The sequence below is a fragment of the Acanthochromis polyacanthus genome, chromosome 21 (assembly GCF_021347895.1).
Source record: "Acanthochromis polyacanthus isolate Apoly-LR-REF ecotype Palm Island chromosome 21, KAUST_Apoly_ChrSc, whole genome shotgun sequence".
Lineage (NCBI taxonomy): Eukaryota > Metazoa > Chordata > Actinopteri > Pomacentridae > Acanthochromis > Acanthochromis polyacanthus.
This window is the reverse complement of record NC_067133.1, coordinates 11,821,219-11,848,868: the sequence shown is the minus strand read 5'-3', so window position 1 is coordinate 11,848,868 and position 27,650 is coordinate 11,821,219. Positions and strand designations below refer to the sequence as shown.

At 41.0% G+C, this 27,650-nt stretch overlaps 1 protein-coding gene across 1 annotated transcript; it reads right to left on the bottom strand.

Annotated features, from left to right (window-relative positions):
• Nucleotides 1-164: 164 nt before the first annotated feature.
• LOC110952119 (neurexophilin-1) lies at nt 165-24,331 on the bottom strand. Its single transcript, XM_022195501.2, has 2 exons — nt 23,742-24,331; nt 165-5,530 (listed from the first exon to the last, which is right to left on the bottom strand). Exons 1-2 carry the CDS (start codon nt 23,796-23,798, stop codon nt 4,757-4,759), a joined length of 831 nt encoding a protein of 276 aa, XP_022051193.1. The 5' UTR covers nt 23,799-24,331; the 3' UTR covers nt 165-4,756.
• Nucleotides 24,332-27,650: the final 3,319 nt, after the last annotated feature.

Below are 27,650 nucleotides of genomic sequence, written 5' to 3'. Positions count from 1 at the left end.
AGCCCGCAGCAAAGGGATTTTTTTCACATCTTTTCTTTGCCGTTGGCACACAGTATGGGTATGCAAATACAAGAAAACAGAGACTTCAGCATTGTTGACACACTCTTCCTACACACCAAGTACAACCAGATATAAGACCCGAGCCTGGTTCTCTACAATTGAAGTGGCTTCAAGTACTTCTGTGTACTTTATTGATTTTTAGAATGTTGAAAACCACAGTTAATGCCATCATATCATCCATACAGTATATCATCCACATGACAGAAAGAAAACCATGAGGAACAAATAAAAAAAAAGGTAAAACAGACAACCTTCACTGCATGACCCACATTTAAATACAACTTTATTCAGATCTGAGGACTCTTAGCTTTAATATATATATATACTTTTATATATATATTTCTTTCAGACAGCCTGATTTTGTTACTATTCTTTGCAAACATGGACCAGTGCTGTCTTGCAGTCTCTAAGGCCAAATATCCACATGTCTGTTGGCCCACGATGGGGTCAATGGTAAGGCTGCTGCTGTAACAGCACTGCCCATTCCTCAGCAACACAACTGTCTCTTGAACTTAGTCCAGCAGCCTTTGTTTAAGTCGCCCCAGAGAGGCGGAGAGGGTGGAGTCTTGGTGAGAGTATTGCTGTAAATCTGAGAGGATCAGTAAGGAGCAGAGAGCGGAGCTTCTTCTCAGTGGGCAGCCCAACATGTGTCCTTGATTTTTCTACATGGGTACAGTGCTGTGGGCTCATGTTGCCCGGCTTTGATTCCATCACGTGTCGAGCATCCAGCTTCTCTCCAGACGTCCTGCAGGACGGGGGTGCTGGGTGTAGTGTGGGGAGGAGTATTGAGGTTACTGGGGCGTATCTGTGTTGGGCACTCCATTGGCATGCTCTCGAGGAGATTTCACGTCCTCACAATCCAGGGGCTTACGTAAGATGCTTTGAACAGGAGAGAGAAAGATACCTAAAAACCGGCACATCCTAAGACTGCGTGTGCACTCGCATTTGTTTGATGGGATATAGATACAGAGAGAAATAGAGAAGGAGAGAGGGGAGTTATCACTGCTGATGTTCGCTTGGCTCGATGTTAAGCTTGCAGAGATTAGCCAGCTCAGCTCAGCACTGCATGCTGGAGGGCGGGCGGGGCAGCTATGAGGAACTACCCTCAGCAGGGTTCAACTCCGGGGTAAGGGAGGTAGAGCCGGTATGGAGGCTGAGGCCAGTCAGCCGGGTCACACAGGGGGAGAGGACGACAGCGGGGGGATGGCTGAGTAACATGGACATCTGGAGAAGGGAAGGGACAGAGAGAACTGGAGGATGAGGAAATGGATGAACAGAGCAGAAGGCAGTGGTTCATTCATGCTGGTTGATGCATTTTAAGCACATTATATTTCCTCCAGCAATAGAGCAAAAGTACAAGAGTCAGGCGCATAGTTGGAGCTGCTGCCAAACCTATACTGTATGTTCCACTGGGACTTTCAAATAAATACTGTACAAACTGTAACTGGAATCAGATCAGTCACTGCACAGTTTCTTATAGCTTTCTGATTCATAGGGAAAGGATTCTTGATTGTGGAAAAACTCACATTGTTGTGTTGTCAATAAGAAGGGCATCCAAGCATATATGAAATATGAGCTGAGATAAAAATGCAAAAGGAGATGGAGGTTTGACTGGTCTGGCTGGTTGCACCTCACTATCAATCTGCTATAACGGTGTTTTGTTTGCTTGAAACATTTTGGGTATTGTTAAACCATGGATGCTCTGACTGTAGCTCTGTGCAAATCACACATTTTATAGTCTAACTGTGCACTACAGCTGCCAGTTCTTGAAGTACTCATACAGTTGAGACATAGTGCTTTGTCATAACATTGCATCCTAAACTTTGACCATCGCAGTCTGTAGAGCTGGAATGAACTTATCTTCTCTGTGCACTCTCGGCAGCAAGTTACAGCAGCCTCAGCTTTCTTTTTGTGTTTCTAATGCCTTTATATTGTTTGTTGTGTTCTTTTCTACACTAATCTCAGACATACTTGTGCAGTTATGGAGGTGTGACTACCGAAATGTCTTTTGCTGGTTATTTTTTTCATAAATTCATCAACTGAGAGATCAGTCAAGTTTATCTTAAAAGAGAAAATGCCATAAAAAACAATTTGTGATTAGGCTTTTCCCAGTAGTTTGATATTTGGTGCCCAGCAGTTGAAGCTTGTCTATAGTTTAGCTCTTTGTAGGATTTGATTGTGGAATGTGGCTCTAGCCTGGCTGGAGCAGAACTTTATTCAGTTTCTATAGGTGAAATGGATCAGTGCATTGGTGACTGCTGCCTCAAGAGTTAAAAGATCAGTCAAACCGAACGGATCAACATCGGAGTCCTGTGAGACAGAATCTGGGATTTAGGTCCTGAAACTGTATTAAAATCAGATTCGATAGATAAACTGAATTTAAGACTCATATAGTCCTGCCATTGATGATTTAATAAAGGTTCATGACCAGATATACAGAGGGTTGTTCTGTAATATTTCTGACCAGTTGCCTGGCAAGCAAAGCTGTGTTGTCCAGATATGTAAGAAGATGACTGATTCAACTTACATATGGAGGACACCCTGTACTCCTCAACTTTTCATTTCCAGTGCAGGTTGCTGCTCAGATTGTTACTGTTGAGGGGAATTGCGCCCATGCAGAAAGCAGAAAGGGAGGAGACTACTGTCTGAAATGAGTGGCTAATAGCAGCTCACACCTGCAGCCAGAGAGTCAGACCAGACAGAGACAGATGAGCAGCATTTCCAGCGACTGCAGGTGCTGCAGCTGTCTGTCCCCTGCAGACATGCTGATGCACTGCTGCTGCTCTTCGCTCTGGGTCACAAGTTGCTTCATACAGAGCGGCGCTTCCCCTCCTCTTTAACAGCAAATTAAAAACTAAAAGCTTTGATGTGCAGATTTACAGGTCTTTGTTGCTATCTTTAGCCCTGCGACTGCATTCTCCCTCCTACTCCTGCTCTCCCAGCTCACACAGAGCAGCCAAAGCGATGCATTTATGTCTCTTCTCCCCACAGGGGCGACGGCTTTGTGGTGACCGAGTCCACCTGGGACTCCAGCGTGCAGCTTCAGCCGAGCGTGCACGAATCTCAGCGATGTCACAATACATCAGCGTCAACACGGTGATCTGATCTCGCTGTTTAATGACTCTTCACACCTGTCTCGTGACTGTTAATGAACCAAGAAGTCATCGTGTCCTCATAAACAGGACAGTTGTAACCTCTGCGCGTACAGAATGTCAGGCCAACTAATTCACAGCTCCATTGTGGCGCTGCTCTCCACTGATATTGTTTGTGAACGCAACATGAGACGGGCCAGCCAGTGGCCATTTATCTTAATGAGAGCAGTTAACTCTGGGCTTGTGGCTCGGCACAAAAACACAACAATCCCCGCAAACGTCCTCTTATCCTCCTACCCGCTGACTTGATTTTTAGGAATACATTTTGCCCTCTCGTTGAAACCTTAATTAGTTCTAAAGGAGATTAAATTATATGTAATTATTATGATAATATTTTCATTTATTCAAGATAACGGGGCTGACTTTAGTGAACACAGTATTTGTCGGGAGAGAGCAATCTCCCTCACACAGTCAAAGTTATCAAGGCGTGAAATCAGGAATCCTGACGGCAACAAAATGTAATCTTTTTCATACAGAGGGGACAATAGAAGGCGCTGCATACTCTCCTTCTCCACTTTAATTAAACGAGCTCACTGAGTCTCTCTCTCCCCCACCTTGCTCCCTCTCTCTTAAGTGTGGAGGGCCAAATCTATCTCCATGCTGAATCTAGTTATTTCCCCTCACACTGAACTTGTCTTAAACCCCTGCCCCTGAATCTCTGTTGAGCAATTTCTCTTTCTTTGTAAATCGTATTATTTTTTCCCCCCCATCCTTCCCCATCTCTATATTTTTATTCTTTTGTTGAAACGTAACTGAAGGATATATTGTGATTAGTTTTGGACTGTAAACACTGAATATTGACAAGGACACAGGAGAAGGGGGGGGGCACTTATGTCATAGAAGAGAAACTGAGTAGGAGGAGAAGCTTTCAGCATTGTTCTGGGATGGATTTTTAGTTCACGTAGAAAATATGCCCTTTGAAAAGACTGCGAGCGTAACCTGCATGATCCTCCGGGTGGTTACGCTTTACATTCATCTGCTCTTTGTGAGGAAAAACAATGTTTCATGTTCCCCGTGGTACGTTGTTTGCCTTTACAGTGGGAGATGAAGTTCATAATCAAGCCTGAATTCGTATGCGACTCTCCAGTGGATCACAAAGGAGCATTTAAATGCACCCTTTCACCTAAATTACTGCCTTTTGCAAAAGAAAAGAGCAATACTGTAAAGGGTGATTAAAAGGACATTCAGACAACATTCACAAATGGCTTAATGGAAGAGAGAAATAGCTGGCGAGAAGTTGGCATTTATAAACTGGATTGAGGTAAGAATGTGCATGTTGGCGGCGTTTGACTTTCACTACCAGTCCAGTTAATGAATGCTGCAGTTAAGCATTTCAAATGCCTCATTATCTGCATACTGTAGTTTTTGTTTTGCATATATGTTTTTACATCTTACAATAATCAGGCTACAAAGAGGGTTTTTTTTAAGGTGTCTTGCTGCCACTGTGGCATTAAGGACGATTCACAGCCCAGCAGTCACTCCCACTCATCCCCCTTTTCCTCTCTCCTCCCGCCTCTCCTCCCTCCCCTCTTCTGAACAGTCTTCTAGCCCGAGGGCAGGTAGGGCATCTCGTTGTGGTAGTTGTAGTCCGGGCAGACCTTCTGCACCAGGCGGTAGTCTGTGCTGTAGAAGGAAATGTAGATACAGATGACCTTGAAAGGCTTAGAGCAAATCCAGGACACATGGCTCTGGATCTGCTCCTGGAAGCAGGTCTTGGATGGGTCGTAGTTGCACAACGAGGTGCGCTTGCTGCGATCCACTTTCTCATAGTCCACGCGGCAGTTGAAGATCTTCGAGTCCTTGGGGTAGACAACACTCTGGCGCTCCAGGTCGAACTCTACCGCCTTGACAGGTGGCACCAGGCTGACAGAAATGTTGCCCTGGCCAGTGGAGTTGTGCCGGAAGTAGACGCTGAATGTGCCGTTACCGTGATCCACAATCTTGCCAGTGATGAGCAGGTTCAGCCTCACCGTCTTGATGTTGGAGTAGAAGTCACCCCAGCCGAACATCTTCTTGAACTTGCCGGTCTTAACAATCGGCCGGCGTTTCACCCTGGAGCTGGAGGCGTCGGGTTTGAGCAGATCACTGCCCAGCATCTCCCAGAACTCCTGTTTAGAAAACTCCTGCTTGGAGAAGGGGACCGGGGAGCGGTAGGGCAGCTCCAGGGAGGTGGCGTTGGCCGCTCGACTTTTACTGTGCAGCATCCAGCGGCTGAGTGGCGAGATGGGAGCCTGGCCGCTCAGGAGGCCTACCGTCTTGGAGGAGTCGTCCGAGGAGCTCTTGGGCCCAGAGGAGTCGTCTTCTTGACCCAGTGCCACCTGGAGAGAGTCATAGGAGGAGGAGGAGGATCGAAGGAGAAAATGGAGAAAGAAAGTAGGCAGTTATTAGTGGGCTAGAAAGAAACGTGGGCAGAAACCAAATTAAAGATTTAATCGATACTTAATTTACCGTTCATACCTCTAGTGGTGTTAACCGTGACATTCTATCAATGTTATATATATAAATAAATGCTTGAAATTTTTACAGGTATTGCTATTATTACATTCTTTTGTTTACCATGGTTGCGAGAGAAAATACTCCCTTTATGTCTAGTTTCCACAGAGCCGATGTAATTCCCTAAGCTCACATGTAATGGGCTCATATGCCTCCTTTGAGCTACTGGTGAGGCCACAGGGATCAAAGAACAGATTCAAACAGAAAATCCACACCGAAAACCGAATTCACATGAAGTGTTCTCGAGCAGTTTAATCAATATTTGTGAAGGCTGGACAATTTTCTACAAAGGCTGTAAAACAATAAAGCTGTGTCATTAAGAAATGCTTTCTCAAGTCTCAAGTTGGAGGTTGATTTATGCGGTTGAAAGATATTTCTTCGTTGCCAACTTTGTCCGAGTTCTCACTCAAACGATCTCATTTTCACTGGAACTAAATAAGAGGATCATCCAACTGGAAAGAAGTTGTTCTTATATGAAAAAAAAAAATCCCTTAAAGGAACAAAGTCAAAGAGAAGAGTAGACGTAAGCTGTGTTTCTTGTTTTAAAGTGAGCTTTTTGCTTCTTAAGCACTGTGGTGTGAGTGCAGGGGAAACTATTATTGCCTCCAAACATTTGGTCGGAGGATCAAAGTGTTTGAGGAAAGGGAGGTGGGCAGGCGGGAGGGCTCGAGAATAAAGTGTAATGTCCAATTAAGACTTCCAGTGTTTTAATTAAAGAAAAAAAATTGTATCGGCACACACGCACAAAGCTGTCAGATGTTAACATCAACGGTGGGGAGGGGAAGAGGAGGGAGGAGATAAGATGGTGTTGCTGTGCTCAGCAGGAGCTTTGTGAAGAGTGTGTGAATGTGAGTGCAAAGTAATGGGTAATTATTCAATGGTAATGATCTATTAACAGGTAGCTTCTGTCTAATGTGCCATGGATGTCTCCTGCACCATCGTGTCCTTTGGATTCGTCGACAGAGAACACACACACACGTACAAACATCGTCGTTTGTGAATTTTGAATTGTGGTAAATGCAAACAATAAGTGATGCAAATGCTGTGTTGAGTTTGTGTATGCGTGTGTGCGCTCAACCCGGAGAGATTTTACAATGATGCATAATGCATGCATCCCTGTCTGCGCTCTGATCCATCTACTGTCTTGACTGCCAGGGCTTTCTTATACAGGCTTAGTCAGGATTATTAAGTCTGACTCATTTTTATTCCATTTTATGCAGGTTTTTCAAGCTCGCTCAGATTTGTTCACTCGCACTGCAGTCAGTCAGCGATATTGATTTTCTGTCGCTCCAAAAACATGCATTTCCTTTCATAACGACGTCTATCGCATCTCAACTGCCTCCGAAGGATTCCCGCTGATGTGGATGTGGTCTGGTGTCTGGACTCAGATGAGAGGACCCCCTCCCCCCCTCGATTTGCCTTAATCTGCCTCTACCCCCGCGGGTGTGTTACAGGCCGGACGCCTCCTGCTCGAGTTACCTGTCTGCTGCTCCGCTACACTGCTGCTCACACCCTGCAGCCTCCCCACAGGGCCGATAACCGCCTTGACAAGGACTCCTTCCTCCTGAATCAGATAGTTCTGATGGCTTCTTTGAGAATCCCGAACTCATTAATAATGAACAAAAAACTGAAAGACGTATTGATTTTAATCTTTTCAAACCTGTCTTTGTTTTTTTTTTCTCAGAGTTGAGGGGGGAATCGGGGCCAGACAGGGCGACTTTGATGACACACCGTTCCCCACGGCTCCTATTGAAGGACTAGTTTGTTTGATTTCTCTTCTTCAATGAGCTGCTGGCTGCTGGGCTCAGAGGGTAGTGCTCTGCCTGCCTCCCCAGATAGCACTTAAGAGCCCCTGTGGTGTCCTACAAACACTCCCTTTAGGGTTCTCGAAAAAATATGTCACACTTGATTCCTACTGAAACTGCAGCTTGGTTTTTAAGATGCTGATCATTTCGCCAGCGATTCTCAGATGGTGCCAACACTCGTATCTGAGCAAAAACATATTGCAATATGCTTTGTTGTAGCTCAGACATTAAAAATCCCTCCCTTCCCCGCTTCCCTGTCTTCATTAGAGAGCCACAGACGCTGGGCTGCAGGAGAAAAGATGAACTGAGTGTTGTGCTATTGTTGAGCAGAAGATTTAAGTGTCTGGCGCCACTGGAAGTGTCGGATTCAGAGCACAGCATCATTGTCAAAGACAAATGTTGGAATGAGCTTAATACAGCGGGAGTGACTGCTACAGTAACAGAACAGATTCGGTACAGCCGTCCAAGCCACCATGCCTTTAAGTGCAGCTGTGTGTCTGCAGGGAAATGTGTTTATCTGGTGAATGATGCATCTCTCAGGTCGCTGAAGTCACACGTTATACAGCCGCACACAACACATTTTTCCTCATTAAATAACAAGCGCCACTTTCCCACTTTCACTCTGAAAAAGTGCACACTGCTACAACTCTCTCGCCACTCTGCGTTTAACGAGCAAAGTATATGAGGTGTAAGATCCAACTATCAGCACACTTCCAACTTTGACTTATGCATTGTAAGCAAATTGAAACGTAGTAAAATAACCTCAAAGTTCAGTGTTGTTTTTCGCAGTGGCAAAAGATTAATAAAGTGCTTCACTTCAGTGTGATGTTTTTTTACATTTTAGCTCTCATACCCGAAAAGTCAAGTATTAATGTTGTCTGCTTGGGGTATTTGTATCACTCATTTGCTTTCGCATATAAAACAGAGCCCAGGAAATCATCCTGTAGTGATGTAATTCAAATAATTTAATCCTTCTTGGTCAACAGTGTTGCAAAATTAACTCTCTGAACCCCAAAACCCACTGGCAGATTTATAAAAGCATGTTTTGTTTTAGAAAAATCACCCAATCACACCGTTTATCAATGCCAGAAACTGTAAAAATGAGAAAAATGAAAAAAGGAAAACCCAGGACTGATTCCTCTGCTACCAACAATCCTGTGACTAAAATTTAAGGGTTTGTGGACTGCAGGTTGTGTGTACAGAGCAGATAGATATAAACTAATTAAAAACAAAAGTTGTTAAATATCTATAACGTGTCGAACACCCATTTTTTGCCCAGTATTGGTGAAATGTGTGGGCATTTACTGTCGTTAAAAAAACAAAATGACATCATTTTCCAGAGCCAGAAAATGTAAAAACAGAAAAAAATAGTTTGCTTGTTGAACCACTTTTTGGTGAAGTACAGTTCTGCTCGAAAACTTGGCTAAATCACAGCTGAAAATCCTGTTTTTCATTACGTTTACAGTATTCTGTCTCCTTTTAAAAATGAGCCAAAATAAAGCATTTGTCTCACCAAATTGTGTAAAAAGCTAAATATTTTGTGCTCCTCAGCACAACCTAAAATTCACGACTGATTCCACTGTGACAAAAACTGAATTTATTTTTCCTGAACTGCAGGTTATGTTTGCACTGAACAGATATGAGACAGGCACGGAAATTAATTACAAAATATTAACAATGGAATGCATATATATATATACATAGTATGTGGAGCCAACACTTATGGGCACTTAGAAAAATGATCGGCATGTCCAGGTTTTGCCAGTTTTTGTAAAATAAATAAGACGTAGTTCTACTTTTCTAAGTGTTATTTATGGCATTATAAATTTGTCACACTGCAAGAAAGACATTTCTTAAGTCTCTCCTCTGTTAACATTAGTAACAAACCTTGAAATCCAGGATTGTGGCTTAAGCATACTTTAAATGTCAAAATTAAAAAACAACAATTTTTAAACAAATTAACAACTTGCTGAGACTCTTGCAGTGTAACTACCTGAATCTTTACTGAAATGGGGAATGTTAAAACTAATTATCTGTCAAATTTTCTGTATTATCATGGTTGTGCTGTTTCCGTAGAGATGAAAAATGAGCTCACAGTGAAGGAAAACGTGACAGGAGCAAAAAAACGTCCACAAACTGCTTGGAGTTCAAATTGTTAGATGTGTTTAAAAGAGTTAGAAAACTGCAGCTTTAGTGTCCAAGCTTTTCTGGAACTAGGTGTAAAATATCCACCTGGAAGCAGCCGCATGGTGTAAAACGGCGTCATCTTGCTGCGAAAGGCTCGGAGCAAGTTTCTCTCTGCAAGTTTGCTTTGTTTCATGAAGCTTGGCAAGATGTATCCCGGCTTTAAGTACTGTAGGCAAAGTGTGGGCGACGGGCAATCAGGTCTGAGCGAGGGGGCGGAGGTTCGAGGTGATTCTGTCATTTGTCATGTGCGCTAAGTGAGTCAGTGAAACGGCTGGAGAGGATGGGAGGTGGCTGCAGGCTCTGTCACTGTGGTAATTGTGAGTCATTCGGCCTCAGTGAGCAGCAGCCCTGGGCCTCTCTCCCAGCAGGGAGCCGAGGGGAGGGGAGGGGAGGGGAGGCTTCCTCACCAGCCAATAATCGGCCTGTTACTGTGACAGGTACCACGCTTTAACCCCTTCCCCCCGGTGACAGCAGCACTCTGTGGCCGTAATACAGCACAGAGGCCCGAGGTGGAGGGTCCACTTAGCTAAAATCTGAACCATAACTCAAGAGGACTGGAGACAGACCAGCGTGGAAAAGAATACTGAGTCCACGTGTTTCACATGTGCAACATGATGTACTTTAGAGATGCAGAATAGTAGAAATAAAACAAGTAATGCACTTGTCAGTTCAACAGCTACTCTGATTATTGATTATTTCACTCCTTTCCAAACATTCTTTCTGAGTTCCGGCTTCTGCAGTGTGAAGTTGAACAGGAAATTGAATATCTCTGGGTTTTCAACCGTTGGTCAGATCCAAAAAAAAGTGAAAATCTTTCGTCAGCTCTTTGGTGACAGTGACATGTTCAGATATTTTATAGAAGAAAAAGTAATTTTAAAGTAGCTGCTGCAACAATGGCTTTATAACAATACATCAAATAACTATGTAAAACCAAAAAGGAACACTTGTCCTGACAAAACCACAGAATTCTTGACTATCTGCGCTTCTGTCTTCATCTTTACAGTAGAGCTGCAACAATTGATTGATTCAACTCTTAATGAGAAACTGCTTGGATAATTGATTTGTTCAGTTTGAACAAAAAGAAAAAGGTCTAAATTCTCTGATTCTGGCTTCTTAAATCTGAGTATTTTCTGATTTCTTTCCTCCTCTATGACGGTAAACTGAAAATGTTCTGCATTGTGGACAAAACATGACATTAGATGATGTGATCTTGGGCCTTGATTTACATTTTTCACAATTTTCTGACATTTTTCAGAGTAAGTACACACTAAAAAAAAAAAAGAAACAAAAAAAAACTTGTATATACTGATAGAAATGAACATCTTAAAAAATGTAATACTTTTCCATACTTAAGATATATTTTCTCCGTTTTTGACTGTTTTTAAAACAATTTACAGTTAATACACAGACTTTCCCTGTTACGCTAATGCACAGACAATATTTAATAAAATCACAGAAAAAATATTAATTTACATGTTTACATGAAGAATATGTATTTTTTCAATTAGTAATTTGAAAAAAAAAACATATTGCAAATATGTGCCGTGACTAGTATTTAATTACTACAATTATTTTCTTTTTTTTTTTTAAACTGTATTTGAGCGTCATATTTTCCTAGATTGTTTTTTTTTTTAAACTTCTTAACTGTATACATAATGAGAAAAAATGTGGAACAATGACAAATATTTTTAGATGTTAAACACTGATGAAAAGACTTCTATGCAACATATTTGTTGTGAAAATCTCTGGAAATATACAAGATATTCTAAATCTATGTGAAATTACGTTGCTTGTTTTATATCATAGAAACTGCATTGTATAGAAATGTATTTGCAGTATTATACTTGAATTTAACAGTATCACCTGTAAATTAAAAAAATATTTGTGAAATTATACATTTGCATTGTAAAACAATGGAAAAAAGTGTTAATTTAATAATTGATTAGTTGCTGAACATTATTTTACATTAGACATCTGAATTCTTTAAATTCATTTTCTAATTTTGTGTAATTTATTAATATTTTCCTGTATTTAAAAAAAAATCTGGAAAAAAATTGTAAACTAAAAAATTATACAAATTTACTTTTTTCTTTTTTTTAATTTTTTTTTTTTTTTTTACAGTGTAGTGCACTCAGATCCAGAGATGAAAACAGAATATTTGACTTCATCAGCTGAACACAAACACATTCACATGTTGTTCTGTATCTATTGTGTGTTGATTCAACAATTGCCCACTATATAACATTTACAAGAAAGTGATAATATGAAGATGTTGTGTTCACAGCTTCTTTTTGCTGGCCCCATGTGGTCATAAATCTGTCACTGCACGTCTAAACAATCCCTATGGGGACACCTGAGCTAAATTTAGCTGTAATATGACTATTTTCTAACATGTAGCGTCCATACAACTGATTGTTACTCCTCACATGAATGCATGATCTGGAATAATGTAAATTGATTGATTGATACAGAGGCTCTGCCCACTGAGCCGCCCAACAGGGCTTAAAGCACTGCTTGTCCTGGGGAGCTGACAGGTTCAATAAGCACTTCACTTTCCTCTGGCTGTTGAGCTGAAATCTTCATCTCTAATATGACATCAATTTTTAATTAAAGACCCAGGCAGCTCAGATTTCTTAAGTGTCCGTCAAGGCTTCATTCTTTTTTCTCCGCTCTCTTTCTCCAGATGTAATATGCTCACTGCAGGAGATTTCTCTGTTACATGATTAAAGTCTGAAAATGGCTGTGCCCTTATAACTAATTATTCTTCTGCCTAGTGTAGATCCAAGAAGAGGTGAGGGAGAGAAAGGTAATTTCACAAGAAACAAGCCATTTGACTCTTAATGAATAATTTACTCCAGCTACTCAGAGGTCACCGGAGCTCAGATCTGCAGTACTAACTCACTACACTGAATCTTTGTATTTTCAACTCTTTCTGCATCCTTCACCCTTTTCTCCCTGCTCATTTTGGACAGGTTCAATTGTGCCGTCCCGGTGGACTCGGGCTCATTTTGTATGCTCAGAGTGAAGCTGGGCTCTGAATTGGCTATCAGATTTTTACATTATAAGATATCGACAAGTCGGCAGCGCGAGGAGGATGGAGAGCGGCGGCAGGGGACGGTTTCTCCCTGGTTCTTCCCTCCAGGGAGTCGGGAGCAAAGCGTGGGCTGATGGGACGCAGCTGATTCAAGCTACAGTGTTCACACCTGTCTGCTTAAAAAAAATAGTCGTCTCCTGCAGGTTCAGGTATAAAAACCTGCAGTTAAACGCCTTCTCATCAATAGCTGTTTTCTCACATAAACTACCAATTTTAATTCAATTCTGCACCCAAATACCTGCACAACTGCAAGTTTGACTCCCCAAGAACAAGAAAAAAGCCAATAAAAATGCTTCTGTCATTGCTTAACAACAATTAATATGCTCTTGAGCAAGACAGTTGAATTGGTGTTAAATCAGACAGTGGTTGAGCTGAGCAGCTCCCAGCTGGGAATGTGTGTAACTGTGTGAATGCACTTCGTTTACACTCAGAGAAGCTCTAAAAGGTATTGAATCCTGGGATTCTCTCATTAGTGGGCAGCTGAAGGGACACTGTCACTTCACTACCATGTAGAGGAAGAGCTAAATATGTCCTCAGTGAACACAAATACACTGCTGGTTGCTTTGTCTGGCATTGCAGGCTGCATATAGAAGTACATACCTTCCTAACACACTTCATTAACATGTGAAAAACAGCTCAGACACTCAGAAGTCTGAAGTTCCAACTGCCTCAGCGCACTTCTAGCTGAATTTGGACTTTTTGTGTGCGTTTTAAAACCAAGTGTGAGCAGGAAAGTGAAATCCGACCACAAACGCTTGCTGGTGAGACATTTGACACTCAACCTGACAACAGGTTTTAGACTGCAGTTCATCTCAGCTGGATCAGACACGATCTAGAAATGTCCCCCGAGAAACAAAACAGTTGTTCAGACTCCTGTTTTAAGTTGCACATGACCTCCAGGAATTCAGGCTAATAAGAACTTTTGTTCAAAGGACTTTGCTAACCCTAAGGAGTGATCTTTTTTTCTTTTTTTTTTTGCATCGGTCACAGTTTTACTCACTGTGAGCTCATGTTCCACTGCAAAACAAAGTCCTGCACCTCAATGGAAGCAGCATAACCATGAAGGAAAGATCGCAAACATGTGTTTTATGCAGTATGATAACAGACATAATGCCGTAAGTTATATTAGAAAAAGAAAAATTAAGTAGATTTCTTTATCTGTTTCAGAAAATATAAGAAAGAAATCTGTATGAACAAGTGCCAACAAAAAAAGAAAGAAAAGGAAATTACCTGGTGCATGTCTATTTTTCATATTGTAATAGATATCATACAGTGTAAAAACTGTTAAAAAAGGGGGGGGGGGGGGGGGGGGGGTCTAGTAATAAAGGTGCCAAAAAATGGTAAAAAACAAAACAAAACTGTATAGACAGCAGAAATTATCTGTAAAATAAGAAAGTTTTTAGCTGATTTAAATATAATAAAATAGTTTTTTTCAGTCACATCGTGTTTGTAAAAACCGATTATTGATGCTGACATTATGCACAGTTTTTGCCTGTTTTATTTATTTTTTAACATGTAAATAACTTTTTTTTCTGTGATTTTATAGATATCTGAAATTTAACAAAACACAGAAAACCTGTTAGTAAGTTAATTTTAAATCCTTAATATACTTAAGTTTTCTTTCAAATAACATTAAATATTTATAAAATAATTATATTTTTGCCGATTTAAGTGCAGTAATATTAGTGTAGTTTTACAGATTATAAAAAGACAAATTCCCATTTATAATAATATAGACTTTTGATGTGGACATAATGTGCTAGTTAGACAGTTTTTTTTAAAGTTATTATGTAAATTATTACCTTTTTGTGTGATTTTAATAGTTTATGTGTAGCTTAAATTGTTTCAAGAAAAAATTTTGTGGGAATAATGACTACATTCTATATATATTTTACTACTTGTATTTTAATTGTTTTTCCATATTTGTTTCATATCAGCACTGCTTGTGGTTCAAACCAGTTCAGCCAAAAAGTCAATTTATTTTTATCATGTGACTCAACTGCAGCTGAGTCACTAATGGCTTCATGGTTGTACTAAAAAGTACAGAATTTTTAGGTTTTCACAATCTAGTCATTGCAAACAGTTTATTTTTGAGCCGTTTTTTAAATGAAACATTTAGAACATATTAAATCGATCAAAAAGCTCAATTAAAGCTAGATTTGGATGAGTTTTCTAATGGAACAGCACATCACAGAAAGGTAGTTCAAATACTTTTTCAAAGTTGAAAATCCACTGATTTCTCTGTTTCTGCTGTTTGTAGCTCCGATAAATGGTGCAATTTTATAAAAAGAAAAGATCATTTTGGAGTTCAGAGTTATAAATTGCAACAGCAAGCGAGGACTAATGTGTGCTGCAACGACAAAAAAGTTCAAAACAAAAAGACCTTTGACATTGCCCACTGTCTAACTTTTTTTTTTACCTGTGACTGCATTCTTTCCTTCATCTTAGCAGCTATAGTTGTTTAAACCTGGAGCAAAAGTTCTGGTATGTGTCATTGTTGAAACATTTGTGCTATAGGGCTGCGAATCTTTGCTAAATAGGAAAAAAAAACCACCACACTTCTTCACAGGGTCACAGTGAAGTGGGGCTTTTATAAGTGCATGGCAGCTCAAATTGATGTTTCCTGGAGCAACAAAGGTTAAAATAATTACTGTCCTATATTCTACAGCAATGCACTCTGAGTTCACTCCAGAAATCAATGTGCTCTGCAAAAAAACTTCCCCATTATCCATTTTATTGTACTCAGCCAAAAAAAGGGGAAAAAAATCCCTCATCCCTGTGGCTGTGCACCGCTTTAATTGGAAACCCCCGTAAAGACCCTCAGCAGGCCTCGTCTGGACATGTGCACCGCTCTGACCCTGAAAACCAGTGTACCGGTGCCGGGCAGGAGGCCGGTGAGCTGCACGCTACATGTTCATCCATGCAGAACAGGCTGTTTACAGACCTGAATTGAGAATATAAATGGAGCCTTTGCTTGCCGGGTCTGCGTCCAGTCACACCACCATGAGGTCAGTATGAACCTCAGAGCATTGGTTTCCTTTGCCATTAAACTACACTGACAGCTCCCTGTTCAAATAAAATCCCGTCTCCTGCTCCCACCTCACCTCCTCTAATATTGTTGACACGTCTACAGATCTCGAAACAACGAGGCTCCATTCTGTCTTGACACTTTGCATCCTCACAATACATTAAACCAACTCTTACTACCGTCAGCTGCAGCAGACGCTCTGTGAAATTAAAACGTCTGTTATGGATTTTCCCATCCTTAGTTATTCCTCTGTGTGAAAGTCAAGCGCATCTTTATCTGGATCCCTCGGGAGTTACACCCACTCGTTCTACCCGAGGCTGCGAGTCATTTTTCTTTAAGCTGTGCACTGTAATCCACCCTTCACTACCCGAAACCGCCAGACAAACCTGCAGATTTTTCTTCTTCTTCCAGGGGCTGCTGCTCTGTCTCCCAGAGAGCAATGCCACAATAAATTGAGCTGGTTTTGAGGCAGACAGCGGATTGTGTCTCAGGACAGCTCGGCGCTTCACTGTGAAGGGCTGTCAGTGTGTCAGGCAGCGCTGCAGACTCTCCCTCCGTCTGTGGGGGATGCTGGGAGCCTCACTGGGTGGTCAAGAGCTGCACCTCTGGGGTCATTTCCAGCTGTGGTTGTTCAAACAGTTTCACCTCCACAGGCAGGTTGTCCAGCCTCTGCCTCCTCATGCCTTTTGCGACTGCTATTTGTTGGGTGTTTTGTTTGAATGAAGCAGAAATAGGACGTAATGATTAAATGATGTGCTGGTGGCTTCCCTTCAAATTTAAGGCCACATTTAAGCAGCAACTGTCTTAAAATGATCTGTGCAGCTGCTTTTCTGAATGCATTCTCAATACAAGGGCACCAGCAATCAGCAATGACGAATTACTTAACATGTTTTATTTAAAATGCTCTGGAAAAATAATGGAAAATTGGAGGCAGATCCAGAGATTAATGAAAATAAACAGAAGCTGACTGATGGTAAAATGACAACTGAGCAATTTGGTTTTAGTGAAACGTCAAAACAGTTACTAAAATTTACAAAAACAGTTTTTTGCAATTGATTAATTTCAGAATTCTGTCCCATGCAGTGTCCAGTACCTGAAGATATCGGTGTTATTGTAGCAGAAGGCTGCACAGTATATTGTTTTAGCGTCAACATCATGACATACAGCATCAGAATGTGTGCAATATATGATAAGTAATATTAACGTAATCATGCCGCAGTTTGCAATTTCTCTGCATGAAAACTCTGTCTGCCAGAACATTATTTACTCCCATTTAGGGGTTCTGGAGTTTTTTAAACTTTATTTATGAGACACAGTTTGTTGGAACAGGAGAGAAAACACTGAAAAGGAAGATTTGATTGCAAAAAGAAATCCGTTGTGTGGAAATATTTCAGCGACAGAAAGAATATCTGAAAACAGGGACTCTGTCAGCAGTGTTTGCTGTTGTTGCCACCACAGGAGGAAGTGGTTTGTTTAGTGATTTAAATCAGAACCACAAAGCTCTGCATGACAAGTATCCAAAACTATTCTGAATAGTGTTTGCAGTGTTCTGCAGTATGAGAAAGGTTCACAAAAGCTTTTTTTTTTTTTTTTTCAAAAAAAAATATAAATTTTCCAAATTTTCTCGGCAGGTACATTCATTAACAATCAGCCACATGAATCCAGAATCATTCATTGTTTCAATAAAGAAATTCTGGTGCAAATGTCTACTTTGTAATAGATATCATACAGTGTAAAAACTATATAAATTATTATTATTTAAATAAATCTGGTAATAAGGGTGCCAAAAAGAATATGGTAAAAACAGTAAAATACTGTAACATTAAAAACAGTATAGATAAGAGACAATATCTGGAAAAAAAAAAAGAAAAAAAAAGTCATCTTTTAGTGAATATCCTGAAATTGTGGAATTTTTAAATCACATCTTGTTTGTAAAAACATATTTTTGATGCTGACATTATGCAGTTTTGGCCTGTTCTATTTTTTTTATTCTTTTTTACAATCAAGGAGCGAATATAGAAAATCTGTACAATACCAGTTAATTTATATATATATATATATATATATATATATATATATATTTACAATTTTTAAATCCTTAATGTCCAGATTTTTCTTTCAAATAACATGTTTCTAAAATAATTATATTTTTTACTGATTGAAATACAGTAAAAACTACTTTCATTTTACACATTTGTACAAAAACAAATTCCCATTAATAATAGAGATTTTTATGTGGACATACTATACTGTTTAGGCCTGTTTTTTTAAGTTAATATTCAAATTATTATTTTCTTCTGTGATTTTACTAGTTAATATACAGAGCTTAACAAAACAGGAAAAATCTAAAAAAAAAATTCAAGAAATCGTTTTTTGTTTTTACAGTGCATAAAAATAAAATCTCACAATATGACTTTTTTTCTGACATCGTACAGCCATGTTGTAACATAAAATAGAGAATAACTGCAGATTCTCATGTTTGAGAAGCTGGAAGCAGCGAATGTTTTGGCAGATTTACAGCCCTGTGGGCAGTTTGTTCCCTGCAGGAGGCTGCTGGTCAGTCGGGCCGCTGAGGACTCATCACCTGGTCTGGATGCTCCATGTACAGCTGTGGCAGCCGGCCAATCTGTCTGTCCACTGGCCTCTACTTTGTTAGGCTTGTCTGCTTCTTTCAGTTTAGTCTGGCTCACTAAGCTGGGTTATGACACACTTTTACCTGAAAAATGACTGTGTAGTTCAAATTAAAAGAAACTACTTCTGTAACCAATTAGGTTTTTGTAGTTGAATGCTGTGTGCTCATAACAGTAATACGCCATTGAAGCTATTCAGCATGTATCTTCTGTTTCTTCTTTAAACATCTGTACGCTTTTTTGTTGGTTCAAAAGAAATCTGATTAATATGCGGTTTCCAGTTGAACTTCTTATCTGCTCTTTATTACTCCTGAGAATTACACTGAAGTGGTTCAATTTTAAATCACATTATCTAACCAAACAATTGAGAGTCCAGGTTTCCCAAACAAAATGAAATGGGTCATCATTTTAATACGGTATGGAAGTTCATTCAGTTCAAGAGATTTAAATGTGTCAAGACTTCATTATTCAAGTGTCAGGTTTGATGTTTTTCCTGTTTAACAAAAATGCTACTGGAAGACTGTGGTAATTTCTAACCTTCCTTAAACCCTCTGAACCCTAAAACCGACCAACAGGTTTGAAAGGCATGCTATTTTTAAAAAAAAAAAGATGATCAGAATTACAGTGTTGATTTTGGACTCTGAGACAGACCATCAACTGCTCATCTGTGACAGTGTTGGGGAAAAAAACAAACTATTTTCATCAGCCAGGTCCTATTTAAAATATCCACCAAATTTTCAAATTCTGTGAAAAACAAAATATTCTACCATCCTCACTGCAAGCTTAAAGCTGTCAGTGACTCAGCTGTAACCAACAGTCAACTTACAAAAATTCTGAGACTTTCCGGCTGAACTGCAGGTTGTTGTGTGCAGAACTGATATGAGACGAGAATGGGAACAAACTCACAGGGATCCGCTTGTGGTCGAGAGGGTTAAACTGACGGCTCGTAAAGGCAGTTGCATATCGAGCCACACTGATGATGATGCGACGTTGTGATAATCGTCCCTCTCAAATCGGCCCCTTGTGATGTTTCATGCTTCCACTCGGGGGAAAGTACAGGACAGATGTCGTCAGCGCGGCAAACTGTTCAGTCTGCTCCCACTGTGCTTACATTTCCACACCCTCCCTTATGATAGAAATTTGACAATTATGAATGAGTTTAGTGTTTCCGGCATCTGCGTGGGATGCGAGGTGGAAAGGGGAAGTTTATGAGCTCTGACATGCAGATTGCAGCAGCGATGGAAAAGAGGACGAGAATGAGAGAGCCGAGGAAAAAAAAAAGAATTAGTATTCAGTCTGCTGCTGCTGCTGCTGTCTCACATTTGTGACTGAATGCAATATATGCACTATCAAACTGAGCTTCTTTTCTTCTTCTGCCTCTGTTTTATTTGTGTTTTTTCCAGGTTTGAGGTGGTATTTCTGTTCAACCAGGGATGAATCTGCTTGGACAAGGTCGGCGACCCTGCGAGGAGGACAGGTATCCGAGAAACATGAATGTAAGAGCTTGTGACGGGTCAAAACGAATAGATGTGGTTAGAATTAGACAGCTTCTGCTTTTTAACCTCGCACACAAATCTCCAGGTTTGTGTGTCTCGCTGTCTTGTGGTGTTCCAGGAAAACTACACAGGCAGAAAGCTGGGATTTAATGCCTTTTGTTGTCTCAGATTGTTGTGCTGTTATACCATGATTCAAGTGTGCACTCGGTTGTGTACAGTCCCTTTGTTGTGAAAGGGATTTTTCTCTCTGTGAAGCTTTTAAGAGCGTAATTTGTTTTTAATTGATGTGCTGTAGTTAAAGAAGTGTCTCCTTGCTGGCGGCAAAGTCAAATGGAGGGTGATGGTGGAAGTTTAGAGGAGGCAGAACTCGGCGGATCCTAATTTCTCGGTGCGAATTCTCCAAAGTGTCATGTTTTCTTTTTATTTTGCACAGAGAGGAGCGTGGCGTACGAGCCTTGGAATATGTATGAATGTCTCCACAGAAATTCAATCTGCAGAAAAAAGTGACATTCTGTGCTCGGCAACAGAGGTGAAATTCAGTTATCAAGCGTGATGGCCGGCGTCTGCATCTGTGCAGAAAGCAATCAGACGGAGTATAAAGCGGTTCTGTCTCTCACGGCCGCACAGAGGCTACCTGAGGCGAGCCCTCGCAGAAAAAAATCTCGTGAGAAAGAGCATCTGTGAACTCGGCGTGAGCTTGTATGAAGAGCCGAGCTCCTGCATCGCCGGCGCTCTTCACTACATGAAGGTTACAGCATAGAAAGGCTCAGGAAATAAGCTCTTTTGTGGCTCTGCAGCTGGAATAAAGTGCAGAGATGTTTGTCTCCTTGTGAGCAATATTATATTTGTGATGTGTTTGCATTTTTCTCCCAATTAAAATGACACTTTAACCTGGAATGTAGAGTAAAATTGGATTTCTGGGTGGAAGTGGTCTTGACATAATTGCAGGGGAGGAGGGAGGAAGTGCGCAGTTCAGTGGAGCAGCTGAGTTCAGAGCAGTTTGAGAGCTCTTCATCCATCTATTGGTAGTTACTCAGACTGTTGAAAGAGAGAAGAGCTCATCTCCTTGACCTCGCCCTTTCCAAATTTAACCAGACTAGTCTGTAGGATTCAGATTGTCTACCTTGTGTTGCTGCAGCTGTGATTAGACGCAGATTGACATGCTTTCTTGTATGTTTTCTCTGCAAAAAAAGATGACAAATTAGGACTTTGTGTTTGCTCTTTGCCTTTACATCTGTCTGTACTTGTCTAGAGTGGGCTGTTTGCTGCAACTTTCACATGAAATCTGAACCGAGTCCATTAATCAGTAAGTTGACTTACAGAAATGATTCAAAACCAGCTTTGATTGTTCATTTTTCATGCAAAATGTCAAACATTTGATGATTACACCTTCTTAAATGTGACATTTCGCTGCTTTACATTATGGTAAACTGGATGCAAAAGGGCAAACTGCAAATGCCGATGAGCACATCACACTATTTTCTCATCTGTGTGAATAAAAGAGCCGAATAATCAGAATAATTTGCATGTCGTCATTGTTGCTGTCCGCTAATCTCAAGGACAGCAAAAGGACATAAAAAAAATCACACCACCGTCCTCAATCCTCCTCAGATTATTCGACTGATATCCGCACACACCAGCTGAATGCAAAGCTTCACTGATGAAAAATAACAGCTGCCAAAAATAAACATAATTTCTCAAGCAAGTCAATTATACAGCTGAGATTGTTTAATATTATTCCGAAGCCCACATTCAAAACGCAGGGAATAATTAACATTTGAAACACGTCATTCATCACATCAACAACAACCAGAGTGGCACCTGGAGTTAATAGTCGTCTATATTAGTAGCCATTTGCAAAAAAAGAAGGAAAAAAAGCCTCCCTCGAGACTCAACCTTCACCAAGAATTGCGTAGCTATTACAACAGAAATCAAATTTTTAATGCACAGTAGGCTCATGCGAGTATTAATCACTGCTCTGCTGCATATAAAAAAGTTGCTTAATTTATTAATTGCGCTGTAATTTATCAATGTCACAGGGCTAATGAATTAGCCAGGATCTCCTGCTGAGGGATGCCATGTACGTTTTTCATAGATACACGGTCTGGTGAGGCAGGGAGGAAAGAAAAAGCTCCAATTAATTTCATTATCATTAGCCACAGACCTGGTGGGTTACAATGGGCCGCAGCCCTGCAGCTCCCAGAACCGAGACAACAAGTGAGTGTTAAGCCTATTATCCCCACTCTTGTATCTAGTTATACAACGGCTGAAAAGGCGCTCATCCCCCCATATTTTAAGACAGCGTGTGGTCTCTCCTCTTCCACAGAGAGCCCTAGAATCTGTTTAAAGAGCTCAGTTTCAGCCAAGCATATCTGTGGGCTACAACTGCTCGACCTCAAATCACCAAAAGGGCTATTACTTTCCTCTGAGCGCCGGAATTATACCTTAATACCAAAACCACAAGGTCATCCTTGAAGAGGTGCCGTCACAAACGGATGCATCCAGCTTGAATGTTTCACTCGCTTGTGTTTCTTTTTTCTTTTTATTTTACTCCCTGGGCCCTGCAATGATTGAGCCCCATTCAAGCCCAAGGGTTTCCGAACAGAAGGATGTTTTCAAGTTTTCTCATGTGGATCCAGAGCTGACTTCTCATTAAAGGCTGCTTTTTAATAAATCTGCAAGCGTACATGAAAGAGGGGAGTGGGTGATCCAAATTTGATTGTAAGGTTATGTAATGCTGGAAGTACTTATTAAGGCAACACATTCAGCTCAGTGTTTTGCACATAGTGGTGTTGTAGGTCAGGGGCATCCTAAGGAACATGTAGGGGTTTATTTAGGAGATTTATGCACTGGATGTTTTCTGTTTTGCTTCTTTGCACAATTAGTTAACAAAAATGGGATTATTTCACAGTTACTCCTTCACTTATGGTATAAAATCTATCTTTTACCACATTTAGCGGTATGTTGAGAGTCATCATAGTAAAAAAAAAAACTCATCTTATAATTCTGTAGATTTTTGACATGAAAAAGCATTTATCTCCACAGTATGCAACACAGGCCCCGAATAGTGTTTGTAGTCAATGAATGCCACAGTAAAAATGTGACAAAACATCTTGAGTTCTTTTTTCAGCCTGACATGTGAGCTACTGGCTTCTTGCTTCAGTTTTCATGCAGTTTCTTGAGTGCTTTAGTATCCTAACACACGCTTTAGGAAAGAAACCATATACAACTAATTATTTCTATCGCTTTTGCAGTGTTTGTTTTGCCTATTTTGTCGCCTCCCTGCAGTTAAATCGATTCCTGCAACATGTGTACCTTCTGTTTATTCTGTCAGGAAGTAATTATCACTTTCATGTGCTGCTTTATATACTTGAAGCGATTCAATAACGCGGAATGAATGACAGGCAGGAAGTCTGAAGTGGCTCCATTTACGCGCAGAGTACCACAGACTGGAGGACGAACACCGACGGCGCGGTGCGCTCCAGCAACGAGTGCGTCCTGGGAATAGAGAGCACCGGAGCCGCACAGGGGGGGTCGGAGGGAAAGTTATTCTGTTAATCTTTAGAGGTGAGGTGCAAAAAATAGCAGCAGCGAACAGAACCCAGCGACACAGAATTATCTCTGCACAGAAACGACCTGCTGATTTCTCATCTGTGTGCACACATACCTCATATCTGCGAGTTCGGAAGTTTTCGCAGCGCCTGACGCACACATGTGCTATGGAACATGAGGTCATTCAGAGCAAGATATGTGACTTTATTCCTCCCCCCAACATTCACACTTTAATTTTTCTTACCAAACAAGCGGTTCCGTTGAGGAGGAGCAGGATGAAGCCGCGGTTGGGACGCATCATTCCGGCGCGTAAAACCCACAGCTCCCCCCTCCCCGGTCGAACGAGCAAATAAATTTGAATTTGAAAAAAGGAAAGAAAAAAAACTCCCGAACACGGGCTTCTCCTCCTTCAAGAAGAGGCTCTTCCTGATCCCTCTCGGCTGACGCACGGTCCCATGTCCAAGGCAGACTGAGCTGCTTCCACAAACCTTAAAAAAAAAAAAAAACCGCTGGAAACCACCTGGTGTTGCCTCCTTTCTTTTCTTTTCTGTCTTTTCTCTTTTCACCAATCCCGTGTTTGAGTCAAATTAGTTGTGCTGTGGGAAATCCATGAAGGCTGGTATCATCCATGCAGAGCCCAATGAAGAGATCCCAGCTGAGAGTGAGGCGGGCGGAGTGGGAAGTGATCATGTCTGGACGCTGGAGATCCTGGAGGGATGGAGCTGCAGCCTCCTGCACAAACCGAGCCGATGCTGAGGCTGGAAGGAAGCGAGCAGACGTTTTAACACTCCCCTCTCTCTCTTTCTGCCTCTCTGTGCGGGTGTTTGTGTCTCTCTCTTTCCTCTCTTCCCCCCTTTTTTTCCCTCCCTCTCTCACCCCCCTCCCTTATCTCAGTATCTCCCCACCTATCCAGCATCTCCCTCTTTCCCTTATTTCAGCTACTTCCTCTAATCCCATCCACTCAATACAATCAAATAAGAGACTAACAATAAATAACCAGCAGCTACTCAACAATGAACATCTGTTTGCTCACTTTTGCATCTGCTTAGCAATATTTTTGACAACTTTTGTGGGCAGTGATCTCCAGTCACTGCTTATAACCATCACCGTGGGAGGATGGAAGTCATTGATTGTGGATCTGATTTCACTTTGTCACAACAAAAATGCACAACTGTCACATGAGGAAGCTGTCAAAATCTGGTCACATCATACAGTCTCCAGAGGCGGATTGACATGTAGATTGAACCAGTGGCCACCACCCCCTCACTGAGGTGTGATTAATAAAGACTTTCCCCAATAACACGCAGTTCATTAGGAGCAGGTTAATGGACTGAAATGCAGGATATCACTATGCCAGTCCCTTGACACCCAACGGCTCCAATTCTGCTTAATTAGACTCATAGATGAGCTTTGCTGGCTCACCTCTATCTGACAGGCAGCAACAGAAGTAGACCTGCTGAGTGTTTTCACTCTCCAGGTCACAGCCTTGTCTATCTGTGTTGTTTTGTCTCGGATAGTTTTGTCTCCTGTTTCTCCTGCACCTGCTAATAATGCTTGTAAAGGGTTAATCGATCTCAGTTCGGGGGGTTAATTGGCTCCGAGGGATGTGACCCCTGGAGGTGGGAGGTCAGGGCCTGGAGGAGGTTCACCTGAGAAGAGGGAGGCCCTGTCAATCCAGCCAGACATCAAAGAGTTTTGGGAACAAAAACTCTTAAAGTCTCACATCCAGATCTGCTGCTCATTATGATGCAGGAGATGCTGATGAAAGGTGGGAATGAGCTCATCGACTTAGGAGGTTGCTTGATCGCTCCCTGTCTCTCTCTCTCTCCCTCTTTTTATTTATTTTTTTATTAGATTATTTCAAACGACCAAACGTGCCTCTGTATAATGCGAGCCGGCCTCTTCAGGGTACCGGGGAGCTCTCCGGGAAGAGAAAAACAGCAGCCTATAAAGGGAGATCTGCTCCCCGGCCCACAATCTGAAGAAACAGCAACCATAATAAAACTCCTTCTAAAACGGAGCACGTTCATTTATACACAGACTTTCACTTCTGCACATAATTATAGGGCCATAACTCAGTCTGTATACTCTCTGGGGAGAAGCCAGACAAGCGGCTGCTATTTTTTACTCACTTGAAAAAAAAAAGAAAGAGAAGGAAAGCATTGTGGATGCTAAGATACCGATCATTTGACACCCAGGATCGACTTATCTTAATGTTGTTTCACAGACGACTCACATCAGCATGACAAATAGGAATGCGTGTTTGTGTATTTCCTTTTTATTCTGCTCTCCTGCCAAACTCCAACAATTGTGCTCAATCATTGCATTGCTTGACACGTAATCCTATTTCACAGTATAATTCAGTTTGAATGTGGAGCTGCAGGCAACAGACTGCCTGGTGAGATGTCACAGACCCAGACTGCAGGCTTCATAGTTGAGCATCGGCTGCCTCCTAGTGTCTGTGATCACCTCTGCAGCCTGAGCACTGAGGCAGAGATTCAGTCTGTGGGTGTCAGTCGAAGGGTCGCTTCCTCCAAATGTCACACTGAACTGTTTTCTCACTTGTTTCTGGTGGTTTGCAGACATTTTGGGCTTTAGGTTTGTCTTTAATGGTATGATGACATTTCAAAGAAGCACTGTTTGTCTGATGAAGATCTCTTGTGGGCTTTTTGACCCTTAGTTGTGCTTTGGAGCAGTTTTTTCATGAGTGAGGTCCAATTTTGTTAATTCAAGTGGCCCAACAATAAGGCTTTTCACCAGTTAAATGGTTGTATTTATATAGCGCTTTTATCCAAAGCACTTTTGCGATACATCACATTCAACCATTCACACACTGATGGCAGAAGCTGCCATGCAAGGCACTAACCACGACCTGAGGCCTGTAAGTGATGTTCAGAACTGATATAATTTACATTAAAAATGGAAATGTTAGTCAAAGTTTAGAATAACACAATATTTCTATGTAAAAGTTAATCTAAATGTTATGTGTTTTACACATGTTAAACTAAAAGAGAAGATATCACCGTTGACCCTTGAGTATTGATAGACTTTCACCTGTGATGTGCATCATGTCTGACTTTCAGTTATTCAGATCGTGTTAGTCTCTTCTCTGTCTGTATAAATGACTCCTCTTTTCTGGTTCTTGAAGATGTTTCACCTCTCAATCAATATACCATTAGGATAAAAAAAAAAGGTCAGCCTTTTGCAGTATTACAGCAGAAAAATAGACCAGAAATGTATAAAAGAACTGCTGGTATTGTACAGATTTTTCTATATGTAGAAATTCAGATATTGCAAAGGTTACTCTGAATCTGGGAAACATTGATATTCCACAGCATTATTCTATATCTAGAGAAACATTGATATTGCACAGATTCTTCCATGAGAAGAAAAGATTGATATTACAGCAAGAAAATGATGATTTCAAGTTAGTGCACATTAATGTAGACAATGCATGTTTTAAACCAATCACTTAAATCCACTTTGCATTAGTTTCATCAGGAAGGAAATGGATTTAACATGATCACAAGGTGGCAGCAGTGTGTTTTTGTGTGAAATCTTAAAGACCCCCTCCAGTGAAAATGAAGTGTTTCACCTTGTTAGCATATCCATGTGGTGGTTTTTATATGCTAGAACACCGATCCTGAGCAGATTGTTTCAGTGACCTGAACCTTTGTGTGACTCCGTCCCAGTAGAAGCTTTTTGAGGAAGAAAAAGATTTCTCTGACCTTTCAATGTGGAGTCAGTCTTCCCTAATGTAAAATTCCCTCTTTAGACAAACCTAAATGTTTCTGTTTCCTGCTCTCAGAACTGGAGTTATATCCAGTAGCTACCATTTGCTGGTGCTGAGGTGCACTCGGAGTAAAAGTCATAGCTGAAGTTGTCGGATCTTGCCCGCTCAAAAAGCTGATGACAGATTTGTTCTGTCAATGTTTGCAGCTCTTTGTACCTGCCTGCAATTTCTACAATGGAAATCCACCTGAAGATCTGCATATTCTTGAGGAAGCAGCAGTGTAGACTTAAAACAAAGTCATTTTCAGGCTTGAACAAATTATATTCATGCAGAACACTTTAAAATGGATACTTGGAGACGATCTTTTAGATATTTAATAAATAACCAAAGAGGAACTTTAAACCTAATTTTCCACTGGAC